We start from the raw sequence: 24,047 nt of genomic DNA, 5'->3' as shown, positions 1-24,047 counted from the left end.
AATCTAGAGCACATCAGGGTATTTACCTCAATGGTGAACATGGACATGGGCCAATGATCCTTGAGTGCTTCATTTTACTGTGTAGTACAATAAAATTAAATTTATAATGGATATTTTAAAACTTATCAAACATTATTGCGAAAATAACATGACAGTGTGAAAGCCGTTGCTTGTAGCGATGAACCTACATAGAATTAACACCTGAATCTGAAGCTCCTCTCGGCTTACTGAGTTTTATTTTGAGTGACATGTCATTGTTTAGCTATCCAGCCGCAAAACAGTTAAGCTTCCGTTGTTTTCCACTGCAGCTGACCTGCACCCCACATTGCTGGCATATTTGACCTTGTACCAACCCAGCTTTAGGGCTCAAAACTGAAACACAGGGGCAGCCCAGTAGCCGAGTTGTTAGGGTGCATATCACATGGGCATAAACTCCCTGAGCAGCGGCTCCCTGGTTTGACTTCTGGCCGGGCGGACCATTTGCTGCATATCATTCCGTATTCTCTTTCCCCGCATTTCCTGTCTGTCACCATCCCTATCAAAAAAACAAGGCATAAAAAATGCCCCAAAAAATAACCAAAAAAAAGTCAAACTGATGACTGTGGCCTGACAGTCACACTGTAGAGCTTGATAGCTGTTGGCTAACAAGAGTTGAGCCCTGCTTCATGTTCAAAAGTGGCACTGATTTGAGTCGACAGGCCAGACTTGCTAAGTTCCTCAGCGGAGAGCCTGGCCAGCTGACGAGGTGGAAACGTGTTAGTCACTCAGTGGAAACACAGCTGTTCTGCACCACTCAGCAAACAGGAGACAAACCCATATCCTGGGCTTTTTACTTAGATGTTGTTGTTTAATTTAGCTTAGTTTAATTTAGGTGTAGTTTATGTTTTGTGTCCCTGAGAAGCAGAGTTGTGGTTCACCTGTACATGACCACATGATCATTTCCTGTTATACCATTACACTTATCAGTCATGTGATAGCTTCTCAGGAATTGTCCAGTATTATTTTACATGATTAATGAATTAAAACTATAATACTATTAATTGCAAATAATTAAAGTCAGAATATACCAAAACTGGGAATCTTGACCTATTGGATGTTTATGCTCTTTACATTCAAGCATTGCCTTTTGTCTTTGTCGTCCTATTTTCCTAGTGACCTTTCTCATCTCACACCGTGAGTAGAGCTGCAGAAAAGTTTTATTAGTTGGCTTGGCTACAAATATTCCACAGACTTTATCAGAGCTCTTATTGTGAGCTGCCTAGCTATTAAAGATGCTGATGTATTAAAGTGCAGTGCAGATCAGGTTTTAATGCTGACAGATTGTTCCCACTCATGCCCTTAATTCTGTCAGAATGCCAAGTGTGCTCAGGACACACACTCAGGTCACTCGCACTGCAATGAAGAGGTAGAGTGGTGTGTGAGAGTGTGATTGTTTGTCATAGCACATGCTTGCACATAGAACGTTAGTAAAAACATAACACAACATCAGAATAAATTGTGACCAACCTGAGCGGGACATTTCACAGTGTAAGGATCAGCTTGTCCACGCTCTCTGGTGGACGGATTATATAATGAATTCAAATTTCTTGTTACTTATTGGCCTACAGCTTCACCAGTATACCTGAAACAAGCCAGTATCAGCCCATATATTGGTCTGACCAATTTATCGGTCTGCCTTTAGTACTAACGCACTGTTTTTTTTTTTTGTCTGCTTTCCCAGTATGAATTCAAGGCCAAGAATATCAAGAAGAAGAAGGTCAGCATTGTGGTGTCTGTGGACGGAGTCAAGGTGATGCTGAGGAAGAAACAGAAAGTAAGTCAGTGATAAACTCTAACTTAAATGAGAAGTTACCATCTCCAGTGAATTCAGTATTTTAGCTGTAAAGCTGGCAGCTTTGCATATTGGTAAAGATAAATATATAAATTCCTTGATATAAGATGCTTTGTCAATGTTTAATCATGAACGTCTGTTTCATACACAGAGAAAAGAATGGACATGGGATGAGAGCAAGATGCTAATCATGCACGATCCCATATACAGGTCAGTCAAAATCTCACTATTAAACTCACTGTTAAACTCAGTCTGGTCTTTGCACTCTCCATGCTCTTATTAGCTTTAACCGCAGTAATTACTGTGAGCAGACAGTAGAAAATATAGTGGACATTATGTCCTCCAAAGCGGCCTCTATGGATGATGCTGAGGCTTTCTTTATGGGCCATCACATGTACTTTACCCTACAGGACTAATGTGCTTAAATGTACTGCATATGCCAAATGTAGTTACATTCATAAAACAGCATAATGAATAATCTATATCTTGCGCGTGCATTGGCAGAGCATATGTTCATATACTTTATTGTATGTAATATTTTCAGGGAGGGATTCTATTCTCAGATTGTATTTGTGTTTGGGGGTTTTTCAGACCAACTGTTTCAGTTTGTCTGGCAAATATCTTACTGTGTGTGCCCAAAGAAAATGCGCTTATTATATTCACTGCCTACACTGTGGCTGTGGAGCCTGTAAACCAATCATCTACGAGCCTGTGAGGCCGTCAGTCACTGCTTAACAGCTCACAGCAAGTAAATCGTAAAGTGTTGAAATAATCATACTTGTCAGGTTCCGACAAGAGAGGGAAGATTTAGAATAGACAATGTGAGTAGATGTGAAAGTACGATTTGTGGTATGACAGAGTTGTGAAATAATGTATTTTTCTTACATCATGAATGGCACACAGTTTTTTTTATAGCTAATAAGGAAACCTCTTCATAACAATGGAAATCTCAGAGATGGAAAGCAGTAGGCAGCCATTTTAAATCATTAAATTTCTGAATATGTGCACTTAGAGATGTGTGTGTGTTTGTAAATTATGTATATATCTGTGGGAGGATCTCAAGCTACACATCAAGGGACAATGTGTGTTAAATGTAATTATCCTTGCATGGGTTTCTGTGAGTGTAGGTGTCTTTGTGCAGTGGGGATATGTAGTGCTCTCTCTGTGTTGTGACTTTAAGTAGTAGACGGTAATAATTTGTTTGCCTGGTTCCCAGTGGGGATGTCTTATAGCAGTGGTGATGCAGGTCTGACCTTTTGCTTCGTTGTTAGCAGAGACAGAACCAGAAGGTCTAGCATACGTTTACAGTATAAGACATAAGCAGTATACAGTAGTGTATTGGCGTGTGTTTGTATTAAGCATTATACTGAAAAAATTTCCCCTCATATCTGTACTACCTCAGTTCTTTCTCTCTGATTTTTGTTTGGGTTTTTAGTATCATTTGTCATTATGAGGATATTTATTATGGAGAAAGTAGTGGATTGTGTAATAAAAAAAACAAACATTTTTTAAGATTTGTGTAACTTTTAACTCAATTTGTTGTTATGTTTTCCAGGATTTTCTACGTGTCTCATGACTCCCAGGACCTAAAGATCTTCAGCTACATCGCAAGAGATGGCTCCAGCAACTCCTTCAGATGTAATGTCTTTAAATCAAAGAAGAAGGTACAGCAAGTCCATCTATAAACCTCCTGACTAGAGACATGCACAGAGCCAGCAGGCAATTAGCTTAGCTTGGTGTTAAGATTGAAATCGACCTACCAGCAGCCCTCGAGCTCACTAATTAACATGCCTCAATTATTTGATCTGTACAAAAACCAAAGTGCAAAAGTTCTGGTTTTGTGGAGGGTTATGTGCCGTTTCAGTTTTTTTGGCCAGGAACAGTCACTTCCTGGAGTATTACTGCGTGTTTAGTCAAAACGCTTGGCAAATTTTAGAAGGGCCGTGATTGGCTACAAAGTCAATGGAAAAATCTGATTAGAAGTGAATTTGCTCAGAGCATCACAATTTGATGTGAATTTATCCTGAGGTTTTATGAATTTGGGTTTAGATGAGAGAGACTGGAAGAAAATAACAGAAAGAAACGAAAGAAAGAGAGTTTCTGCTGAGTTCTGACATCAATCAGATTCTGAGCTGAATACAAACACACACATACACAGAGTCTATATATTTGTTGTTTGTGGGCGTGTGTGTGTGTCCTTAAAGCTATTATACAGCTTGGCTTGTATATCAGCTGTTTGGGGTAAAAAAAAAACACAAATGGTATAGCGGTCAAACGCAAATGACACAAGTCAAAATTCACTTTCATTCTGAACACGTTTAAAGCTAGGATAGCTGTTTTGCTTAGTTTCCATTGTTTCCAATTACTGCTAATCCAAGCTAACCATTTCCTGGCTGTAGGTTCATATTTACTGTACAAATGCGAGCGTGGTCTTCTCTAACTTTCAGCAAAAAAAAAAAAAAAAAAAGCTGTCATACAGTTAGAAAACATGAGACATGTTACATTTTGAGTAAGGCTCTTGCTTTTTCTTTTCTTGAAAAATCTATGAACTTTCTCCTCTTAACATCAAGTTTGCTGTTATCATTGCTCTTTCATGTAAATCCCCCAGCTCGATACAGCAAATGTTACTGTGACACATACAGCTTGCAGACTTAAATGTGATTTTCTTCAGCTCAGCTTCCTGTGACTGAGAGTTGTTTGTATTCTGCGTTCTCCGCTTTTATCTTTTGTTCAACAATTAATTTCCTGATTTTGTCAGCTGAGTTAATCAATTTTGGTTTTAAATTTGATCTTAAATTCAATTTCCTGTGGCTTAGTTAATATCCGGTGGCCTAGCACTGCAGATCCCTAGATTAAATGCAAAATAGATAAACTTGAGGACAAGGATTACAAATTTCAGACAAGCATCTCTTTGTACCTTTCCTCAGTCTAAGCTTTTCATGTGCATTGCTGCAGTTGTTGACAGTTACTATATTATTAGTCTCTGATCCAGGGGTATTCAACTGTGTGCCAAGGATGACTGAGAGCGTTTATGTTTTGAGTCCATCCAAAGATGGTAGCAGGTGATTTCACTGATGTTAAAGCAGACAGGAGGAGCTAATCAGTGAAGTTACTCGCTGTGTTGTTTGGTATTGTGAAAAGATGCTTACATTTGACCTTTCTCAATCTCTCTCCCTCGCTTCCCTGTCAGACGCAGGCCATGCGTATTGTGCGGACAGTCGGTCAGGCCTTTGAGGTGTGCCATAAGCTCAGCCTGCAGCATGCTGAGCAAGATGCAGACGGACAGGCAGATGGAGAGAGTGATAAATCCACAGAGGAGCCCAGCAGTAAGGGTGAGACCTAAAAGACATGGACAAATACACATTTTTGGTGACTAGATTGTGGCTGATTTTCATGGTTCTTTCATGCAAAGAACTGTGTAACATATTACACAGTTTTTCCCAGGGACTGGGGACTCCCAGCTGAAGAAGCCCTTTGGATGAGGGATGAAACATGTTGAAGTATTTGCAACAAAGTCCAGTTGCCCTTGATTCAACCCTTCCTGGATCTTCTCAGAGAAACATGCTTTTACATTTTACCTTTAACATCTGGCCTGAACAATGTTATTGTGGAAAACGTGGTGTTTATGAGCCTTAATTGTTCATGTTTGGTCACATGAGGACCGTGTTTCTCCTGGCTAAAGCTCTAAAGCTTGACCTTTCTCTTGTTTAGTTTGATTACACGCCTCTTTATGGCCTAAATGGAACCATCAAACCTCACTAGCTCATTAATTTAGCACAGCAATCAAACAGTAACAACATAGATGTCTGGTTACACTGGAATGTATACAGATTTAAGGGACAACTTCAAACTCATCTGGATTTGAGTGTTGAAAAGGCTGTCATTTCACCCGGGATGGAAAGTAGTAATGGGAAATATTCCTGTGACTGCACCTTTCACGTCACTGGACAACAGGAGAGGCTTGTTGCCAGTGTTCCCAGTAATGACTGTAATTTTCACAGTGAATGAATAGTTGTCTGGCATTGAGCTGGGGTGGTGTGACAGGCAGAGGGGACCATGAGGGGGTAAAATACTGTGTGTGCGCTCAAAATAGCATTAATTTAAGATTTAATTACAGCACATACAAGTTTTTGTATGCTTTTTATAGACTTATTCAATTTTGTGTGTTGGATTACAAGTTGGATATGTAGCTACAGTACAGCTACAAATTACGCAAACAGTATTTACTATATAAATTATATTAAGGCAGTAGCTATACTTCATATAACTTTTGTTTTATACAGGAGTCTATATAATACAAAGGAGTATGCAAAGCCGCTGACATCAAGTTTCTTTCTCAGAATAACCTTGATGATAATCTTAAAGAAAGACAAGTGTCTGTCCTGGATAGTCAGTTGATGTGCTTTGTGCGACATAAACCTTGTTTATGAAGAATCAACCTCTTCAATGTCTGTCAGTGTTTGGTATTTTGAATAACACTAAATACTTACATATTTTTGAGCAACTCTAAACAGGAACGAAACATTGCACAAATTGCACAGACTTATGCTCTTAATCCAAAGGTGAACTAACTTAAGACCTGAGGGAGAAGGCAGTGTTTTGCTTATTGTCTCTGTTTCCCTCTGCAGGTCGTCAGCTGACAGGAGCAGAGCAAGGGGAGGAAGGAGACGGTAAACATGGAGCGAGACAAGGAGGAGGAGATCCTTCAGCTGGCACTTCACTGTGTGAAAAGGCAGTCAGTGAAATTCTGCAGAGTCTGGCTGAACTGAATGTGGTCAAACCTGGACAGACTATCATAGTAAGATACTGTCAGGACACACACACACATATTGAAATGCTGAATACAAAAACATTCACTAGGTCCAGTGATCCTATGCTTGACATATAATAGTTATCTGAAGTCCTGCCTTACGTTTTACGTTTCAAAGGCCGAGCTTTGTTGGAGATTTAATGGCAAAACACATAAGGGAGAGGCTGGCTGTCATAAAGAGAGAAGAAATTCAGTGTTGTTTAAATACTTGGGCAACAACACACATTTCAGACAGTCTCTCCTGTAACATATTCAGTGTTGTACTAGTTTGTATATACGTTTCACAAATACTTGTTTAAAGAATGAACAAAGCTGTCTAATCATGGTGTGAAGTATGTTTGATTGTCAGTTTTAGAAAGTTACAGAAATGATCACATCCCATAGCCAATTTCACTGTCAGCAACCATCCGACAAACACCGTTAAAGCATACAATCCCCTTTACTGTGACAATATTTCCTGTCACAGCCACTGAACAGCTAAGCCTTACAGCATCAAGATGTATTTGTAAGGAGAGCTCACATTCACAAACTCACATCATAAACACCACATTCCTCTGATAGTCTATTTTCATCGTGGCTGTAGTGAAGGTCCCCCTTAATTACTGACACCAATAGCGGGGGTGAGGCAGCAGCAGTGTCCACATTTTAATGATTAATGGTTTCTTTACTCAAGACTGCTTCTGTCTTTGTAGCTACAGAATATCAGCTCTGCTCCCTGGATTCATTACTTTGGCTTGAGTGTGTGTTTTGATGCTATTATCTGGGCATAGCGCTGCCAAATGGCTCATTGAACTGTAAAAGTACAGTATAGTGCTTTGTCATCTACTGCAGTACCTGACTAGATCATTGACTGCAGCGCTCCATGACCAATCACAGCTCCTAGTTGGCAGCAGATACTGCAGGTATGAAATGACCTGGTCAGTCTTGCATGAGGCAAAAAGACTACAGTTTTGTTTCACCGCGTTTTAGATGTGGTTTGAATCCTTATAAAGTTAGGAAGTGATGATTATTGTTCACTAATATTTTGACAGTGACAGGATAAAAAGATGAACACATGCAGGCTTTAGTGTGTCACGATGTGTTCCTTTGGATTTGTCACCACAGCGAATGTGGTAGACACAGCTGTTATCGTGCTGCTAAAAGAGAGAGAGTGGGACTGGAATGGGGAACCTGAATATTCCTGCTGACTGTGAAAGGGGGATACCTAATCCTAAAAACCCAGACTGTTCCCTTTGATTTCTGAGAAATGCCACCACAATCCCATGAGGGGTTCGTGAACATCTGCTCCATGGAGATAAGCAAGGAGTGAGGGAAGGAGGAAGGGAGAGAAGGAAAGAAAGAGATGGAGGGAGGACTAATGAGATCAGGATAACAGGAAGGAAGGATGCTGGTTGTATTGGTGATTGCAAACATTCAACGCAAGGGTAGACAAAATCTGAGGTGCTGAATCGGCTTTCTTTTTTAGGCCGTAGTTTATGGGAATACTAATAATGAGGTAATGTGTATCTACAGGCCAGTTTCATTTACAAATATCTGAAATCTGTTCCTTTGCTGCTCCTTGCTTGTTTTGTCCAACCAACAGTCCAGGTCAAAGACATTTAACTTACAGTGATGTAAAACAAAAAAAGGCAGCACCCTCCCACATTTTAGAAGGTGCAACCTGCAAAAGCTTGACATTTTGGCTTGAAAAACGATGATTAATTGATAAACAAAATGGTTGTCAGATAGCACATTACTTCAACCCCACCGCTCGCTCATCAAGTTTTTATAAGACGCATATAAACATTTTATAAATGGTTCATAACACACTATAATATAGTTTTAGGCAGATATAAGGAGAAATGTTTGTTAGTGTACAGTATTTATCAACAACTATAACTCCCACTGTATGAAGGCATGTTTTATATTGTTATAACTGTTATATTAGCTTGTCATTCATTATTTGTTCATATGCTTGCATCCAGTTATGGATGCTTCAGAGGAGGAAACATAACAAGGCAGCCTCTCTGTGTTAGATGCACTCAGTACAGTGTGCTACTTCGCCCTCTAGTGGTTTGATGAAAGAGTTACAATATACTGCTGTACAATGTACTAGTGTATCAAGGAAAGCAGTAGCAATTTATGTGATTATACAGACCTGAATTTTATGTGTTTATGTGGGGCTTAAACATACTCTCTCACTGAAGCCATCCACACACACGCACACACACACACACACACACACACACACACACACACACACACACACACACACACACACACACACACACACACACACACACACACACTAAATCCATCTCTTTTGGTCAGTACTGATATCCCCTGGAGACAGAAATGCACAATTGCTCCATCCCTGCTGTGTGAGAGAGGGGGGTGAAATCCAAAGCTGCTTAGGGAACGTCCTATTTCTCCAGGACATGTTTGTGGTGCCAAAGATCATCTGGAAAATCATCTAAAAATCCAAAGAGGAAGGAGACCGGGAGAGATAAATGGAGACAGAGGACAAGAGTGTATAGTATGGTAATGAGCTTAGAGATTATTCCAGTTCTGGTGAGGAGTTACAGAAAGGGGCTCCAGGGGGCCCCAGATCAGTGGGTCTCTGTCCTGGTCTCTGGGGCTCAGAGGACTGGGTGGTTTCTATCCTGCTGGTCTGTTAATTGCATTTGTCTGGTGTCAAAGGCCTAAAAATAGCTATTTATACCATATACCCAGGATGAAAAATTGGGTCTTTGATGGTTTTTGAGGGTACAGTTTGTGTCAGGGAATAAGATGTCAGAGAAATTTACCCATTGTTTCAGCTTTAACGGTGCTGTTTTTGCCACCATTATCCTTCCATAAATGCAATGTGTTTTTAATGGCTGTGTTTGCCTGTTGTCAGGACTTTGACCGAAGGTCTCTCTTCACTGTGACATCCCAAGGCGTTACTCCCAGCAGCCCTTGCTCTCCATCTCTCACTCCTCTGGCATCACAGCATTACCTGCAGCTTCTACAGCAGCAGCTACAGCAGCAGCAGCAGCACACTCAGGTGGCCGTCGCACAGGTAAGATACAGACATTGACAATCACACTCACTGTTCAGGTTGTCTAAAACACAGCAGTAGATATGGATGAATACATTTTGAACCTCTTACTTTGTTCGACCTCAGTTTGAAGCTCAGACATTTTCCTCTGTTGCACACTTTCATTTTCATTTCAATTCATGAAATTGCACATGGAGTATGGTGTAAAATGAAACTGGAATTATTTTGTCACCTGGACTTGTAATGCTTTCTCCCTTGAGGGCCATACGCACACAGTTTTTGCTGCAGCCTTGTCACATTGGTAGAGTAAATGATACTGACATTTACTCTACCAGTGTATCCCCAGGATGCAAAATACCCACGGTGCACTTTTACTCTGCTTGAGGCTAATACACACTCAAGGATAATTGTTTATCTTAATTTAGCAGAATAGAGATGAAGAGGGGTGACCTTCATCTTGGTGACCAGTGCACAGCACAAATAAAATCCCAATGAGCTTTGATGTGGCACTACCATGATATCTGCATGCACTACCTGTCTTTTACTAATGGTGTCCCACTAGGGGGCAGCACTAGAACAGTTATGCAAGGACAGTTGGTGCAGTATTAGAAAACACAACCTGTGCTGAAATTAAAAATGCACAAATGTTTGTAACAAAGCATCTCAAGAGATTCACTGAACCTCCTGTTTACAACATCTGAGGAACTGAGACACAGATATTTACTTTAGCATTTCATGTCTGATACGGCTCATCGGCCCCCCAGTTCATGATGAACCTAAACAGCAATCCTAACATTACTTTGAGTCTCAGTCTAAGGATTATAGACGTGGGCAGGATTATGAACCTGATTTCATTCAATATTATGGATCAAAAACTGGAGTTTAATTGTGATGAGATAGAAAAAACAACTGTTCAAACCAACATTTTAATAGTTATTGCATCTAGGTTTTCAAATCAGATTAGAAATGTTCACGCACAAACATACCTTGCCCTTTGTTTTTCCACTACAGGTGCAGCTGTTGAAGGATCAGATGGCAGCAGAGACTGCTGCCCGTATGGAGGCTCAGGCCCGTGTCCACCAGCTGCTGCTGCAGAACAGGGACTTGCTGCAACACCTGGCCCTGCTCGTGCAGCAGCTGAAAGAGCTGGAGGCCCATTCCCCAAGTACAACACAGCCAGGGCAGCCACAACATGAGCCTCAAGCCAATGGACACAGTAAGTTACTGGAGAAGTGACTTATAGGTACAGTGTAATCCCTCAGACAAACTTTTGTCAGGTCAGGTTCCCCTTGTGCTGCATTCTTCATTGCACACTCCCCTGTTGGCTTGGGGATGATGAAGACAGTCATGACACAAACCAAAATCCCTCACTGGCCTCCTGCCTGTAAACACTGTCAGCTGTGTTAGATGGGGCAGAAGCACAGCTGCCACAGGCGAGTGCTTTTCTTTCAGTGCGACCTGGACATCCTTAAAATGAGCATTTCACTTTTGTCAGTATTGAGGAGACAAAACAGGCGTGATGCTGAATGTCTTGATCACAGTATCAAAGAAGGAACCTAAGTCACACAAAGTGAGGACCGAAGCAAAGCCTCAGTCAATTTTAATGATCCAGAGTGAGGAAGAAAAGAAAAACAGAGTTAGTGCTCAAACCTGTTTTCAGGTCAGTTTTGAGAGGATATGGATTTTTGGTTTTAATTTTTAAATTTCCATGAACAAGTATGATTTTCTGTTTTCATAACGCTGATTTCAGATCCTTCAAATGTTTCACACTTAATTTGTGGAAAACAAGTTCGGTGAACTCCTCCTGTCAATGATGAAAGTCATAGACAGTCATAATGAGATGAAAGACCACAAAGCGGTTTGGGGTTGAGTCCTGTTCTTTTTGTTGTTTTTCACTGAAGCATTTTGTTAATTTGACTTGTCCTATTCATCTATTCCAGATGGTCAACAGTCTTCTGTCCCCACATCAGCAAAGTCTCTGTCTCTAAATCTGAAGAATCACTACAGACAGTCCCTGGACCACCTCATCACCTCCACGCCCGCATGGCCACTCCAAACCTCCCCCCTCTCCCCCACCCAGGTGGACTGTGCTGAGTCCTACCTCAACCTGCTCAACCTGGAGAACAGCACCAAACCAGCTGCATCAGTCAACGGAGACCTGGATTCCTTCATTAGGGCCAATGGGACAGCGGACAGCAAGGAGAGGTCCTGCAACGAGATCGTCCCCTTTACATCGAGAAACTCCGCCAACATGGATGAAAAGTAAGACGTCTGTCCTCATGTTGATTACACAGAGAGACAATCATGCTTGTTAGTACCGTACCAAAACACACCATTTTGCAATGAAGCCATCGTACATTAAAGACATTTTCAGGTGAAGTGTTACCGCTCTCGTGTCTCTGACTTTGGTCGGCGTATCCACAGGTTTTCAACACAATAAATCAATAAATCCTTCTGAGTGGTGATACAGTAAAAAAATACTGTAAAAAATACTGATGAAAAATGAAAAAGCTTCATGTTTAATGTTCATACACACAAAGAGTGATATCGATCTTCTCATCTATCTTTGTGTCCAGAGTTTTGAATTGTTCCTTTAATGTGTAGGCACATTCCTAATGTGGTAGCAGTCAGTTTGTGTTTGAGGTAACCTGGCTACACAATGACATATGCTGCCTGTAGCTTTTAGTGTTATTAGTAGAGAACAGCTCAACTCAGCGGAAACAGCCTCCAGCTAATGAAAGTGTGACTGTAATCAGGGGATTACAGAACATGGGGAGAAAAGGGCTGGGGTTAGACAAACAAAGAGGGATCAGGTTTGAGGTTGAAAGAGGGAATCAGAGGAGCTTGTGAGAGAGAATGAGATTTAAGAGAAACTCTGAAACTCCATCAGCTTTAACTCCGTCCCAGTGTTTCTATTCCATGAAAAAACTCATTTTGAGAAGCCATTAAAACACGTCTCGAGAGAGTAAAAGCCGTAAAGGGAATCGTTTTCTTTGGAATAATTTATGATGAATGTGTTTTGCTTTTCAGGGATGTTTGAGGTTCTTTTTCTCGCTGTCTCGCACATTTTATTTTATGAAGTGCTTTCCCTACTGTACTTTGGACTAAATGTCTGAATGCTCTGGCATGCAGCTCAGTGATACACAAGCAACCCTTGCCTTAAATGCATATACTGTATGTAGCCACAGCATGTAATTACTTTTTAATGAGCTTTTTAATGAGCTTTTAATCTCCTTAAAAGCCATCACAAAGACCAGCAAAAAAAAAACATTTACTACATAAGATCAAGCAGAGCTCTCAAGCAGGATAAACTCTGTAGTCCTTTTCTTTTTTATCTCCCTCCTTCTCTCACTCATTCTCACACTAAATGTGTCTCTTCTCTTGCTGTTTTCTCTCTCTGAAAGCAATCCACAGCGAAATCTCCAAGGAGAGCAGGTTAAACTTGATTTCAAAACAGACAAGGAGAAAAATAAGAAGTTGGAATTGACTCAGTGGTGTAGTGTGTATTTGGCGTGCTTGTGGATGTTGTAATTTTGTATGTCTTCTTTGTTTGTGTGTGTGTGTGTGTGTATGTGTGTGTATGTGTGTGTGTGTGTTTTTCTCAATCTGCAGCTTAGCCAGGCTCACATCCTGTGGTTTCCTGCAGCACAGACTCCCAGCCAATCCCAGCTCCCATCCTTTCACAACCTGAAACCCTACCCAGCTACATATGTCAGAATACATTTTTTTTTTTTTTACATACGCAGGAGGGAAAAAAATAAAAGGAATGACAAAAGGAAACTTCAGAACTCTTCCAAAGAGAGGCATCTTGTTACTTTACAATTCCATATGAACATTAGTTTCAGCTGGGAGTGTGTTGTGTGCCCCTCCCACCCCCCACCCCCCCCTTTTATTTGTGATTATGTAACAGCCAGTGTCCCTTTTCTGTCTGCTACTTTCCTCCTGTGCTTCTTTGCCCCACCACATTTTCTATTTTTTGTCCCACCAGCTTAGAAATATACCACCAGGGCATTTTATGATCTTCCTCTTAAGTGACTTTCTTTCTCTCTGCCGTCCTCGTCTACCTTTATTGGCTTTTGTTTGCCACCTCTCCTGAGTGACATCATCTTTGTGTAAACAGTAATCATAAAATTTTATGCTGGGCTTATACACACATGGCACATAAAAATAATGAAAAGTCAGGTTATACAGCACTATGATAATAGTGCAACTATGATAATCATCTTCCAACAATCCTGCAAAGAAACTTAGTTTATGATGTGAAAACAACTTTAGCTTTTATGTGTTTAGAATTAGTAGTGTTCTTGTGCATCTTATGCAACTCAGCTACATCTTGTAATCTCTCTGTGAAGCATAGGAAAAATAAGAAAAAATGAGAGTTGGAGAAATGGAAACTCCAGCTCCATTGTGTTATTGTGCTTCCCCCTGCCAAACTCCTTTGCATTACCTTTGGCGCAGTCAAACTCCTATACCCCTCCTCCCCTCACCACATGGCAAATTTTATTGCTTCAATTTGCTTTTGTTCTCTGAATTTCCCCAGCGAGTCGATGTTTACAGCCTGAATGGCCTTATTTTATGTTCTTTGAACTAGCAGACAGATACTCTCGCTGCCATCCTCTCTCATTGTCACTCTTCCCCCTCACGTTCTTCGTCCTGCCTTAGTTGGACAACCCCCCACCGCCCCCACCCCCCAACCCTCAGGCCCAGTGCTGGTCATGCAGAGCAATGGAATCTGTTCACTTCACAGTATTACCACAGTTTAGCTTTACAGCTTTACCTCACACGGCCATCATCACCAAACATGGACCACAGCCATGTGTGCATGCCATCTGGCCCACCGACTTGAGTACTATATGATCACACATGATGGCATTGCACTGAACACTATATCTAACCACGTAGTGAGTCACGCTTTACACAACAAGCAGGAAAGTCAAAGTAGGATGAAAACAGGATGTTATAGTAGACTTAGAATACACTTTGTGGGCACAACATTGAACTGTGTTGTTTGCAGCTTTTTGAGTCATCAGCCTCTTTATGTGATCCACATGGAAACAACACTGAGTCTACAGCCATGCTGTACACAATCTAACATTTGCTAATTTGCTTGAAACCACAAACGTCAACCTGATGCTGGCGCTAGATGAAAAGTCGGTAGGGTTCATTGTCAGGGAACCTTGAAGGTCTGTACAAAATTACGTGCCAATCCATCAAGCAGATGTCCAGCGAAGAATGTCAAGTGAAAACACTGGCCCGTTGGCGGTGCCTAAGTCTGCCTGCACGACAAAGGAAAAAAACTTCTCAGCATCCCACAGTGAGATAGATCTTGAGATGTTTCACAGTGCGAATCCGACCAATGGACCACCACTCCCTAGAGCCACGCTGCTAAAAACTGCAGCGTGCCCACGCAGAGCGAAAACAGACACATATGTGAGTCATGTTTTCCTCTGCCATGGTATAGACAGCACCCTCTTACACTTTCTGTCTGACAGTATTGTATGTTGCATAATCACATTTCCTGACCTGTCTTGTGATCTTCTCTTCACCCCCCCCCCTCATCATTAACATTATTGTCTATATCAGAGCTGCACCAGCCTCGTTGGACAGTAATTTGATAATAGCGATGTGATGTGACTGTAATGGATGATGTTGCTAGGCGTTTGGGCGGAGCTGGTTCTGTCAGCTGAATTTACATTCTGCTGCAAACTGTTGTTCAGAGATAGCAACTGACATTTTTAAGAGGTTTGTGGCAAGATTCATCTGCTCCCAGACGGGCTCGCGTCGGGCTAATGTGAAACGTGGAGAGGTGGAAAGTCGGCCTGTCAGTAACTGAAAAATGTTCGACTGGGACTCTGTCAGTCGGGGTTGCTGTTTAGAATACAGTTGTTTGAATTTTTAAGTTTCGCAGACACTTCACAGACTCTCGCATTCATCCACCTACATGCTCAAACATCCCACACAGACATCTTACACACACTCAGATGGGTGTTGTGTGTTAATTTCTTTGCAAAAGCAAAATGCTTTTACAAAGGCCCAGTGTCCCTTCTCTCAGCATAAACCTCCTACTTGTTCTTTCAGTTGCTTTGTGTCACTGACTGTCTATCTCAAAGGCTTAAGTATAAAAGATTTTACAGGTAAGACTTCTTTTCAGAGACGTGACTAAATAGGAAGATGAAGATTTTTAACTGATTCCTTTTATATGTCTCCACCTGATAATCAGCAGAGCTCCTACTGGTTGTAATGAAATTAGAAAAAGCTGCTATTTTTCCATGCTATTCTGTTGATTGCCTGCTTTGTTCCTGTTTATTGAATGGTGAAGCTGTGCTTATGAGTCATATGTACTGCAGACATCATGGGGGGGGGGGTCGTTTTAACCTCTATAACGCCTCTGCAGCTATGGTGTCTGTATTGATTTTCATGTGGCATTTAATTACCCCAGGAATAAATAAGTATATCAGCAGCGAACAGCTTCACGCACATCTCATGTATTTTTTTAGTCATGTATTTTTTTCATCCACTGAAAAATAATGCTGATTTTTATCTTGCTGACAATTTCCTAAAGGATAGATAGCATTAAAGAAGCTTTGAAATGATTTTTACTTTAGTTTACTTTAGAATTGAGCCAGGGAGTCATTTTTACCGACAGTGCCCAAAATCACAAATTACAAAATTGCGGAGCGCTTCACAATCTCCACAAAATACAGCACTCCCTCACTTTGGATAAGGACACAGTTCACAAAAAAACACCCTCTAAAGGACAACTGCATGTTGTCAGAAATGAAAACCTCAAAAAGAAGATAATGTGAATTTGGCAGTTGTATTATAGTGTGAAAGTAGCTGTTGGCAGCCAATGTTCTAGTTAAGAAAAGAGACTGACTCTACCTTAAGCTCCAAAAATCTTTTTCAACCACTTAGATTTCTGAAATAGGGTCTTTTTCTTAACTGTGCCGATCTTCACGTCTCAGATGTCAGATTTTCCTGTAAGCATCGACAAAGAATAATTTTTAAATAAGACCTTGCTTACAGCTGTGACAGATACTATCTCAAGAAGTTTCAGGTTTTTTAAGGTGTCCTGAAATCGGTCAAAGCCAGCAGCTGCCTGAAATGTTGTAAATCAATCGTCCCGGTAGGCTTTGGAAAATAGTCCGCATTAAAGTTAGACATTATCTGACTTTTAAAGCCTAGTCAAAGTGAATTTCCCTTTTTTTAAAATTATTCTGATGTTGTAAGTTTTGTTTGTAGAAATATTGGTACAGTCTTTCGACCCACTCATCTCAGTGTCCCCAGGTCAGATCTGTCTTTTTGGATGCAAGTAGTGGGGTTGCTCAGTTGGAAATCTTCAAATCTTACACATAGTGGCTTTAATGGGCTAAAATCTGAGAAATCACTGGCATGGCCTTTTAAATTCTCTCTCTCCCTTATATAGCTCCCTGATCCTCTGTAGTCTAACTGTTGCCTCTCTTTGGTACAGGTGCGAGGACCCGCTCCTGCTCATCCTCTTCCTCATCTAACCATCCTTCATTTTCCTGTCAGTTTGCCCAAACAAACAAACTGAACCCCCCAGAATAACACCCAGCCAGCAGCAGTTGCCTTAGACCCACAGCTCATGCGTTCCATCGCCCTGTCCCCATCCCCGTCCCTCTCATCGTGTGCTGCACCAACCTGCCTCTCCCTAGGAGCCTGGGGAGCTCTCTGCCACTGCCTAAGCCCCCTTCCTCTCCTCCTCCTCCTCCTCCTCTTCTCCTCTCTGCCCCTTCTCCTCCCTCTATGTGAGTATTACTCATGACAACCAGCATGCAGAACCATAGTCTGTGGCACAAGCATGGGGACTGGGCATGTGGTGGATGAACAGTGTGGGTGTTAGCTGGCTCATGTGTGGGTCTCACCAGTGATTTCTTTGCTAATGACTGCATAATAACCTCCATTTACATGCGGATGTGGTTCTGCAAATTCATAACCACATTGAGGTAATCAGTGAGTCACTCATGTCTTGTGCACGGTAGCACCGTCTGTGTTTTCCACACTTTGCTGGACTCTGAGTGCTTGTTTCGCCTCTCACACTTTTGCCAGAATAGAAGAAATGTTGTTGTCAAGAGTTAGTATTATCTTGTCAGTGGAGATTCAGTCTGAACAGTGAAGCTGAAACACTGAGACAGAAGAGACGTACGTCTTGATGTATCTGTCTTACACTGACTGTGTTACGGTGGCGTTTGCGTTATATTTTGTGAGTGTTTTTGTCGTGTGCATGTTTTGCTTTGCTGATTCTAACCAAATCACCATCTTCCAGATGGTGAATGTAATAAGCCAAGCCTCAGACGTATGGCGTCGGAGATCTCACACACTGTGCTGCTGCATGTTTGACCAGCAGCCAGAAGAAGCGCAGCATAAGGAAATAATTGATTTTTTTGTGTCTGGTAATAACTGGTATTCTATTTTAATCACAAGCAGAAAAATAAACCCAGAAAAACAAACAACTATCAAATCAGGATCATGTAAAAGGATCATGTGAGTTTTGTGGTCTTATACATGACAAATGTTGCTTTGTGGCAGCTTTTCACCCACAATTAAACCACTTTAGGAGACATGAAATAGTCTGTTTTCATGTGCATCACCATGAAATGATAATATGACTTTGATAAACCCAGAAAGCCCAATGAATTGCTCAGTGTGATGGATTACCTAAAGTCTCTACAAGCTCATTTTGAACTGAAACCAGTGGCTGCCCAAATGGCAGGAATATCAGAAAGACATTCTTCTCCATTAGACAGCTCCCGTATAAGTATATGGGAGCTGTCTAATGGTCTGACTTGAACAAGCTCCTAATAATCTCCTTTAGTTGGAGAGCTTATGTTGTACACTCATGGTACAAGGAGCACTGGAAGATTTGAGTCCTGTGGGCCATATCACTGTCAAACGTGTGATCCCAGTCTTTAGCTTGTCTTCCGGTCTGTGCACTTAAGAAGGAATATTCTACTAAAATATGTTTAAAGTGGAATTATTGGGATTTTTAAAGGGAAAAAGAAGGAAAAGGAAAAGAACACCAGTTGCTGAGTTTCATGGCAGGTAGCGGAATGAGACAAGAGCGAGATGAATGCAGAGACAAAGACGGAGCAATAAAGGGAGAGGTAGAAAAATGGAAAGGAAGAACAGAGGAGAGGGAGATAGGGCAGTGAGGCGGAGAGGGGCGTCTGAGAGTGCTGAGTCAAAGTTATGATAATGGTTCTGGGAAGGAAAGACAGCAGCGTGCTTCTTGATCTGGATGCAAATTAATCTCCACATCCTGGCAAAGCACACACACAAAAATAACAGCACATGAAACCACAGCAGAATCGAACTTTAAACTGTACTGTTTGTGTTTATAAGCCACAAAGAAACTATTGTAAGCGGAAAACAATAGAAGCATTAAAGTATCCAGGGGTTTCATTTTGCTTTAGGAGAACTATGTCAGCTACTCTATCACTCAGTGTCACATTATTAATGTAGCTTCCTCAAATTAAAGGGCAATGGGCCAGTATCTTTGGAACAGAGACATCTGTCCTCGTATCTGTGAGACAGGACTTTGTTGGTTACTGTTCATAATTAGGCCTCATCAACTGAGTCTCTGTCTTATGCAAGTGGTCCACAATGCTGCTTCCAAACTTATAAGCAAGTCATCAAGAGGGTCTCATGTAACACCCGTCCTGATTTCTGTACACTGGGCTCCCATCAAATTCAAAATCCAGTTCAAGATTCTTGCATTTATATTTAAAGCCTTGGGTGGTCAGGCACCTGCCTATATTAAATTTTAATTCCAGTAGGAATTTGAGGTCCCCTGATCAGGGTTTGTTGGTGCGTTCCTCACTCCAACCTCAACACAAAAGGAAGCTGTGCTTTTGAGGACCTAAACTTTGGATCTGTGGACACTTTTAAAAAGCAGCTAAAGACCCTATCGTTAGTGTTTTATTGTGAGGCACTTTGTGATGCTGGCTCCTGAAAGATGGTAAAAAAATAAAATTTTGTTTCTTACAAAATGACTTTGGATAGTTGATACAAACCAACACGGAGCCAACCCTCTAGCATGGCTTATAAAAACAAATGATGCTGCTTGTGACACTGGAGTCAGGGGAGTTCTTGACTTGACTTTTACTTTTCAGTGCTGTGTTTGCTCCTCCGTTTGTTAAAATAGGAAACAGCAGATAATTATGTCTGGAGATGGTTTCCCTGCACCATTACAGCAAGTCTTTCATTACCGTAGTTGTCAACAGCATCATCGTACAGAAGCAGAGACAGTAAATATATCAGCAAGTCACATAAGTTCATTACTAAGACCAGGATTCAACCACAGACCGGATTTCACAGGGGAACGAAGTTAGCAACCACCAGTATAATGTAGATGGGAGGAGTCGGGGAGGAAGCGAGGCTTGTTAGCGAGTCTGTGTCAGGACTCATTTTCCAAGAGAATGACTGTGATTGTGTGTGGTTGTGCGCACTGGTGCTTGTCATGGCTGTATTGTGGTGCTATCAGGGAGACTGCAATATAGCTATTTTTGGTGTGTGTATGAGGAGGGGCAAGCCTGCAGCTCTTTTCTCGCTTCCTTACCCCCCAAACTCGTTTTTTTCCTTGGTTTTCTTTATGCCCCTGTCCCTCTATTTTCTCAACAGGGGAGCTGTGGGATGTAGATAAGTCCCAGAGAGACAGAGAAAGCTACTTGTCTTGTCTAGTAACAGCTGACGTCACAGTACGCTCAGGTCGATGGGGTATAATGTGACCATTGAAGAGGAAAACTGGCTTGAAGCTTATTCTTATACTCTTTGGTACAGAGAATGTACAGAGAATGGCAGAATAAAGGATCCACTGAAATTCTCAGCATGTTAACCAACAAAGGCATTTGGTCAGACTTCACTAACCAGTGTGTCTGTTCTCTTACTTGCAGGAGTAAACAGACAATTCCCAAACTTGACCCTCCTCCACCCTCCCTGAACCGCAAGCGGGCCAGCAGGACCTTGTCGCCGGGGTCAGAAGTCACAGCTGTGCCCGCACCTGGAGAGGTCACATCTAATGATGCGGCCCCCAGTCGCAGCAGCAGCCTCTCATTCCCAGACATCACCCCCAGCTCCCTGTCATCCGCTGATTTCCACTCCCTCAGCAACGGTGAGAGCAGCTCCTGTTCAGCCAGCGAGGACTCGGGAGTCCGCTCCGAGACCAAGTCCCTGCTGTCGCCACTGCGTGATGACGACGACCTGTTCGGGGACCGCGGGACCTTTTTAACAGCCTCCAGTGGCTGTGACAGTCCCCTGGAGGAGAGAGCTGAAGCCGTTCTCTCTCCCACTGAGTCATGTCCTGCTGAGCCCCCCACCCTCACCTCACACTCGGACACCTATGAGCACCCGCTGCCCTTCTCCTCTCCTGTGAATGATACCTGCCTTCACATCAGTTTTTCTGAGGATGAGCTGCTGGAGAGCAGCCAGGAAGACCCTAATGTCCCTCAGCGGAGTTAGGAGTATAGGCTGATATTCCCCTGGAGACCTTTCACTATGTTCTTCAATCAGCTTTTAATGCAATACCTACTGTCAGACCTTCCTGTGTTTGCACACTGGGCTCCATTTCAGGACCTTTAATTATTCTGTCCACTTGTGACACAGTACAGACATAGCATTGCCAGTTACTGAAAAATAATCTATTGAATAAATTATTAGCCAATGGACAGATTTAGTATTTTTGTAATGAAATTAATGATCTAATTTACTTTTTAGTGACTAGAATGTTAAGCAGAATACATGTAGCAATTCTTGCACTGTCAAAGTCACACATCATTTACCATAAGCCAACGAGGGAACACATTTTATTTTTGCTAGTAGTCAACAGTAAAACATTATTTTGTATGATGCTTCGCTGTGGTGCAAACTGTTGTGGAAATACCATTCTCTGCAGATTTCACAGTATGATGATGATCATACAAATGTTGGTGATGTTGGGAAGAGCCTCGTCCTCTGAAAAGCACCTGAACGGATGATCGATGGAAAGAAAAGAACAAGAAAGTCAGTAAAAGGAATAGGGCAAGATAGAACTGAGCAGATCTAGTTGTGTTTTGGTTTATGCGCATCCACTTGTGGCTGTGCATAAGTAGATTTTGTATTATCAGAGTTGTGTGGGTTACAGAATGTTTTGTGCTACTTGTATTTTGGGTTTTTCAGACTTAAAGATGTTAAAGCAGTGCTGGAAAAAAATGAGCAGAATAGCCAAAGGGAACTTGTATTCTGTGCTGCATTGATTTTGTTTCCACGTTGAATGAAAATGATTTTATTTTTGAGAAACAAGAAGAAAGCAAGCCCTCAGTGAGCTGACGGCCTTGAAAGCTTCAGAATGCACCTGTCGGAGTGGAGGGTCTGTTATAAAAATGAACCTTCAGACTCAGTGGGGAGATAATTGGGGAATCACACAGGAGCTCGGAGAAAGACAGCTCAGCAGGGGGAGATTTTCTTTTCTACCTCTCTCTTTGTGAAATCCCGAATGAACAGAAAACCTGTTTCAACAAATTAAGCTGACATTACTGCCGCACATGCAATATATATTGTGTGCCAACTTAATCTGGATGTTGAGAACGTTGCTTTAACTTCACTGGCGTAAAGCAATGTAGAGCTGCAACAATTAGTCAATCAATTAGTAGATCAGTAGAAAATTAAATTGCAACTATTTCATCATAAAAAGAAGTAATTTTTAAGCAAAAATACCAAACATTTGCAGGTTCCAGCTTCTCCTATACGAAGATTTGCTGTTTATATGTTTGCGTTTTGGATTGTTGATGTTGTCAGCAATGACTCTGGGGAAAATGTAATGGGCAATTTTGACTATTTTTTCAACAACCAAACGATTAGTTAATGAACTGATAATGAAAATAGTCCTTAGATGTAGCCCTCTGTCAGTAGATCTATATATTTATGCAAACACAACATATCATTAAGCAACTGCCATTATTCTTAAGTGCTGAAAATATACATGAGATGAATAGAGCTGAAATGATGAATTAATTAGTGAATTGACAAGTACAAATTTGTTAATTATTATTTTAAGTTTAATATTTGCTGAATATTTGATGACTTTTTTCCAGATATTTAGTAAACGGAGTATCTTTAGGTTTTAACTGAGATTCTATAGATCGAGCAATTAATCAGTAGAGAAAATGATGATGTTTTTTATTTTTTTTACATCAATGTGGAAGCATTCTACTGCCTTGTTAATAGTGTTTTATTCAATTAAGTGCACAGTTGTAACATATGACAGGTAGAAGTGACAATTAATGGACGTGAGAGGAAAAGCAGCTGAGGTGTGAGAAGAGGGGTGGTGTAACGGTGCAGGTGTTTGTCCCGGACAAACGTTTTTACACCCAGAAACGAGGCTTTTCTCAACGTCACGTGTGACAGGGAGCTATAACAGCAATAACACGTGAAAGAAAAAAATAATAAAGACGAATAGTTGAAGAACTTAAGCACTTACCTGTGTTTTTTTTTTATCCAGTGTATCAGACTTTTATCCACAGCATCAGACTTATTTATCTGATCTGTCTCTGTTTGCTGCTGAAACTATCATTGCATGTACTTTTAGTTTCTTTGTTGATGCTCTTCTTCAGTGTAATTTCCCATCACTGCAGCACAGTAAACATAATTTTATCCGATGACTGATTGAATGTACTGTGGGAAGATGAGGCTTCAAACTGTAAAGCACTCACATCTAGTATTCAAACAGGGGCAGCAGAGGAAATCATAACAAGCCGTTCACAGCTGGATTCAAACCACAGGGTAACAATGCAGCCATAGGCCTATTAAAAAAAGACACACTGTTGGCTGCATCTCTTTGGCTTGAATGGGAACGAAAATAGACTGTCTGCTCTCCTCCTCTGCCCTTTTACTCTCTGCATTAATGATGTCTCCTTACATTCACTTTTGGCATTAACAATTCATGCCTCTCAAACTCTTTCCCACATGTACAACATTTCCAAGGCTCGTTGAGACTTTCTGTCACTTTCTTGGAGTTGTTCTGTTCCTGTGGAGTCTTTCAAAGGTGAGCCACTTCTTCTCTGTTTTCCTCGAGTCTACAAAGCTCATCTCTGTACACTGTCTCTGCGAAGCAGGAACAGGTGACTGACAGGCTTAATGTGCTGAGGGTCTCAGTGGGATGCAGTAATGAGAATGGAGGGAAAAAGGAAATCCTTCAGCTCTGAGGTGTTAGAGCTGTTATTTCCCCTGCACTGCTCTGATCTCGGGAGTGCAAACACCACCTCTGGTACAGGCTAAACAAGAGAACTGGTGAACTGTGTGGTGTGTTTCATTTGTGGTACAGGAGCCCATTTCTCCCTGAGTGGCTTCATGCCCTCCCTCAACTTGGAATTGCCCAGCTGGATAATCAATAA

General features: G+C 41.5%; 1 protein-coding gene across 1 annotated transcript in view; it reads left to right on the top strand.

Moving 5' to 3' along the window:
• si:dkey-34e4.1 (carboxyl-terminal PDZ ligand of neuronal nitric oxide synthase protein) overlaps positions 1-23,126 on the top strand; it is a 42,783-nt gene extending 19,657 nt beyond the window's left edge. The window contains exons 3-11 of the mRNA XM_041058153.1: positions 1,721-1,813; positions 1,983-2,041; positions 3,387-3,495; positions 5,022-5,163; positions 6,460-6,629; positions 9,520-9,681; positions 10,672-10,876; positions 11,601-11,922; positions 20,574-23,126. Coding sequence (XP_040914087.1) covers positions 1,721-1,813; positions 1,983-2,041; positions 3,387-3,495; positions 5,022-5,163; positions 6,460-6,629; positions 9,520-9,681; positions 10,672-10,876; positions 11,601-11,922; positions 20,574-21,138 — 1,827 coding nt within the window. The 3' untranslated portion in view covers positions 21,139-23,126. The remainder of the gene's footprint in view (positions 1-1,720; positions 1,814-1,982; positions 2,042-3,386; positions 3,496-5,021; positions 5,164-6,459; positions 6,630-9,519; positions 9,682-10,671; positions 10,877-11,600; positions 11,923-20,573) is intronic.
• Positions 23,127-24,047: the final 921 nt, after the last annotated feature.

This window comes from Toxotes jaculatrix, chromosome 16, assembly GCF_017976425.1.
Source record: "Toxotes jaculatrix isolate fToxJac2 chromosome 16, fToxJac2.pri, whole genome shotgun sequence".
NCBI lineage: Eukaryota > Metazoa > Chordata > Actinopteri > Toxotidae > Toxotes > Toxotes jaculatrix.
The sequence above is the reverse complement of the archived record's forward strand: the minus strand, read 5'-3'. Positions and strand labels throughout refer to the sequence as shown.